The 5,000-nt window shown below is 34.1% G+C and overlaps 1 protein-coding gene across 4 annotated transcripts in view; it reads left to right on the top strand.

Annotated features, from left to right (window-relative positions):
* The window catches only part of Galphao (G protein alpha o subunit), a 39,527-nt gene that overhangs the window by 3,050 nt on the left and 31,477 nt on the right, over nt 1-5,000 (top strand). For all 4 annotated transcript variants that reach the window (XM_035862249.2, XM_085661247.1, XM_085661248.1 and 1 more), the window contains one exon: nt 3,213-4,137. In XM_035862249.2, the coding sequence (XP_035718142.1) occupies nt 4,020-4,137 (118 nt within the window). In that variant the 5' untranslated portion in view covers nt 3,213-4,019. The remainder of the gene's footprint in view (nt 1-3,212; nt 4,138-5,000) is intronic.

Below are 5,000 nucleotides of genomic sequence, written 5' to 3'. Positions count from 1 at the left end.
ACCTCAACCCCATCCCTCCGTTAGCTTTTTCGATAGCCGATATACTCTCTGCTAAACGATGAAAAGGCGAATCGTTTCGCTTCGTTTCCAATATTTTCCGTCACACCCGTTCCCATTTACGTATTCACGTATGTATATATGTATGTATTATTCTAATGCATTGGTCGCCTCTACGTATCTATGTATCTTAGTTTAAATGAAAATTAATATACGTGTCCCATCGAACATTATATCTCATGTAAATAATATGAAACTTGTGACAGGAAACGGAAGTATATATACACACGAATAATGAGATAATACTCGTGAGATTTAAAATATATATATATATATATATATATACTTTGATATATGTATACTACATGTAGACAGTACTTCTCTTTTTATTCTCTCTCTTTTTCTCTTTCTCTCTCTCTCTCTATCTCTCTCTCTCTCTCTCTCTCTCTCTCTCTCTCTCTCTCTCTCTCTCTCTCTCTCTCTCTCTGTCTCTCTCAGTCTATCTATCTCTCTCTCTCTTTCTCCCTCTATCTTTCTTCCTTCCTTTTTTCCCCTCATGATTATCGTCTTATCACGTTCGAAAGACAGGGTCGAGGTTAACGCTCGATTACACGAAATTATTTTAAACGACACGCCTAATAGGATCCGTGTATCGTTTTTCAACGAGTCAAACGATGCGTGCCAGGGTTTAAAGTCGATTGCCGACATCTCTTAGGTTTCATCTACCTGTGGAATACTAACTTTGTATGTATATGTTCAGAACACATATATATATATATATATAGATATATGTGTGTGTGTGTGTGTGTGTGTGTGTGTGTTAGTGTATGTATTCATGTACGTACGTGAACACACATATTTTTTTCTCCTTTTTTTTCTCTTTCTTTCTTTGTTTTGTTTTTTTTTTTTTTTTTCTTTTTTTTTTTAACCGACCCAGAATTCTTATCATCTTTATTATTGTATATAATCAATCGTTATCTCTGTGTATTTCATGCCATCATCGTGTTCCCTTTCCCATAAAACTATGGATTCGTATACATTAATAGATGCCCATAAGGTTCTACAAATTTCCAAGAAATATAATGTCAAATGTAAACCCTCGACGATTAAGTAGCCGATATCTTTCAATGAAAACACAGTCTGAATATTTCATAGGACTCGGTCTGTCTGTTAAATAAATAAAAGCAGTGTCTCTCAACTTATCTTATTTTTATCAGGGACGGTTTAAACAATCAATCGTGTTGTATCATACAAGAGCACCCTTGTTCTCTCTCCCTCTCTATCTATCTATTTATCTATCTCTATCTTTATCTCTCTCTCTCTCTCTCTCTCTCTCTTACGCTCTTACATCAAAGTCGCCATATTTTATATAAAAGCCGCACCTTCGTGAACGCGACTTCGTGACAACGCGATTGCGTGTTGTTAGAATTGCAAAGAAATTTTATTATATTACTTTCTCGGTCGTCTAGACGACGAGCATCGTTGTGTTCTATATCGTAATAAATGCGACAATGCGGTTACAATTTTAAAAAAGATTAATATTATTTCCAACGATCGAAGAAATCTTTCGTATTTGCGATTCTGTTTTGCAATGATCGAACAAGATGAATAAATGACAAATCAAGTAAGAGGAATAATTTTTTTTTTCTTTTTTTTTTTTTTTTTCTTTTTTTTATTTTATTTTTACGTATTAAAATATCCCTCGTGTGATAGATAAAATAATACTTAATGTGTGCATTCGAAAGAGAATTTTTTTTTTTTTTTTTTTTTTTTTTTTTTTTTTTTGAATATTTAAAGAGAGATGGAGATATATCATGGGAAAAGATATCACAAAAAGAAACATGATCGTTTCTTCTTGTAATGAAAGATAGTCGTATAAGATAGATGAGATGAGATACTTTCTCTTTCTCTCTCTCTCTCTCTCTCTCTCTCTCTCTCTCTCTCTCTCTCTCTCTCTCTCTCTCTCTCTCTCTCTCTCTCTCGAAAATGATACGTTAGTAGACAGGTTGAACGAAATTAGACTGGCACGGAAAGACCCGGTATATTTCCAAGGATTATTTTCATAATCAAAAATTTCATTAAGTATAAAATAGAAACAAAAAAAAATGGAGAAAGAAATTTGTTCAACTAAGAAGCTGGTGTAATGATAAATGAAAAATATCTGAACAACGATAATAAAATAAGTTAAGCTTATATAATATGATTGCTCCATTGTTATAGTTAAAAATTATTATCGTTTAATTTCTATCGATCTTTCAAATTTTTAGATTATAACTATTGAACGTTCGGAGAATTTATTTATAAATGTATTTTAGGTTTCTTAGTAATTCAATAACCATCGAAGTATAAATATTATAATGATACAATAAATAAAAGAAAAATAATAATTATTTATTTAGATATATAAAGGTACACGTAGTATTTTAATTATGATGATACATAAATATATGTTGTTTATTTTCTTTTTCTTTCTTTCTCTTTTCTCTTTTTTTTTTTTGAGAAATAAATGCGAGAAATTATAAATATTATATTACAGTTCTGAAAATACTAATAATTATTTTATTTTCTTTTTCCTACTTTTTTTTTTTTTTTCTTTACACAACAGTCATTAAACTTTAATAAAAATTTCTTATAAATTTTATAACAAAGAAAAAATTATAAACCATTTGTAATCTTTTTAACTCATTTACTCATTAACTCATGTCGTTAAAAAAAAAAAAAAAAAAAAAAAAAAAAAAAAAAAAAAAAAAACAAAGAAAAACAGAAAAAGAAGAATGAAAAAGAAAAAAAATCCTAACATGTACGACGCATATTCCCGTAATATTACGTAAGCCTTTACATTTCATTTTGTAAAATGCAATTCTAAAAACAATTCTAAATAATTCTACGTTCAACTTATAAACTGGAAAAGTACGAAGGACGATCTCAATCTCTCAACAATCCACCACCATCATCCCCTCAACGAACTATTAACTTATTAATATCGGCATCGCATTGAAACATACAATGCAATCGTAAATATTTCATTATGTAATTAACTCGCCCACCATCCCACGATATTCTCCCTCCCGTCGCCCTCGCCCAACCCCCTCCCCCCTTAAATTTAATTTAACGAACACAAGAATGATTGTGTTCGATTTAAAAAAAAAAAAAATAAAAGAAAATAATAATAATAATAATAATAATCTCATATCTATTCTCTCTTTCTTTTACAGGCATAAAGAATAGGAAAGAAAATAATAAAGGAATATTGGCCAAAGGACGTACTGGAATATTGGCCGAAGTCGAAGTACTTGCATTGTATTTGGAGTAGGTCGGAAAGATAAGAGAAAAAAGAGAGAGAGAGAGAGAGAGAGAGAGAGAGAGAGAGAGAGAGTGGTCTTGAATAATCTTAGCGGAGAAAAATAGAAGAAGAAAGAAAAGGGAGTAGCAGCAGCAGCAGCAGCACCAGGTGGCCCAACGTTAGTACATTTCTTTTATTTTCTTTTCTTTTTCTTCCCCCCTACGTAAAGGGGGGAGGGTGGGACGTTGAGAAGGAGACTAAGAAGAGGGTGCCCCACGAAGGAAAGGAGTGGTGGGGGTGTGGAGAGTTGTGTGCCGGCGAAGCTCGTGTCCGGAGCTCTGGTGTCAGAGAAAAATACGGTGGCGGTGGCGACGAGGACGACTGAGGAGAAGGGGTGCGAGAGAGGAGGTAGAAGAAGAAAAAGGGTGCGTGGGGCGCGGTAGTGGAGGAGAGAGGATAGGTGAGAGGAGTAGTGAGAAAAGGAGAGGAGAGGAGAGAAGAAGAGAGGAGAGAAGAAAAGAGAAGAGAAGAGGTGAGGTGAGGTGAGGTGAGGAAAGGTGAAGAAAAGGTGAAGAGAGGGGTGAGAAGAGGGGTGCGTGGCTCGTTCTTGCGTCGACGGCGGTCGCCTTGCGCCGGCCGACCCACCACTGGCTGCCTGGCCCGCTTTCTGCTGGCCGGCTCTTTTAACGAGTGCTCAAAGAGCGCGGGGGTGGCGTTTGTGAAGGCAACGTGTACCAAAATGGGCTGTGCAATGTCCGCGGAAGAGCGGGCCGCTCTGGCCCGCAGCAAGCAAATTGAGAAGAATCTCAAGGAGGATGGTCTTCAAGCTGCCAAGGACATCAAGCTCCTATTACTCGGTAAGTGTTTTTCTTTTTTCTTCCTTTTTTTTTCCTTTTTTTTTTTTTTTTTTACTTTTTTTTCGTTTTTTTCTTTTTCTTTTTTTTTTGGGGGGGAAGGGGTTTTTTACGAAATTATTAACGCAAATAAAATTGGAAATCAATTTTCATTTGTTTCGTTTTCAATTCGATGACCTTCGATTCGAACGATTTATGTTTGGTGTTAAGTCGCAAGGAAGATGATCCGTTTTGGAATGTATCAGGGCTGATAGAAGGAGGTGTAAGTTGGATAGATGGGATTGGAGATGAAAATTGGAATATCACACCTGGAGAAATATTGTTTTTTTTTCTTTTTTTTTTTTTTTTTTTTTTTTTTTTTTTTTTTTTTACAGATTTGTATTTGATACGAAGTATTTGTCGTTAGGTGTCTTAGGGTGTCAATTTTTTTGTTTCCTTCTCCTTTCCTTCCCCCATCACCACTACCACCACCACCCCACCCCTCATCCACCCATAGTTCAATGACATTTGTTGTATTAAAAGACAGCGTCTTATGTCGTCATTTATTATATTATTACGAAATGTTATAAATTAGATCGTAAAAATCTATTAGTTCCTATGGATTATAAATCTCGTTTCGTTGATTGCCAGATTTTTAAGTAGTATTTTAAGTCGTAAAAAAAACTTCTTATCTCCCTTTTATGCATTTCAAATTATCAATTTAAGTGAATGAGGTTTATTTCGTAAGAGCTTCAGCCTATGTTAATAACGTAAAGGTTAACAGCCGACAATCAGTGATACTACTTTGGATCGAGATATTTCAAAATTTTTTTTTTTTTTTTTTTTTTTTTTTTTTTTTTTTTTTGAGATAAACGGGAAACTCTGTG

This window comes from Vespa mandarinia, chromosome 14 (genome assembly GCF_050613455.1).
Source record: "Vespa mandarinia isolate Hongniang chromosome 14, ASM5061345v1, whole genome shotgun sequence".
In the NCBI taxonomy this organism is placed as follows: Eukaryota; Metazoa; Arthropoda; class Insecta; order Hymenoptera; family Vespidae; genus Vespa; species Vespa mandarinia.
The sequence above is the reverse complement of the archived record's forward strand: the minus strand, read 5'-3'. Positions and strand labels throughout refer to the sequence as shown.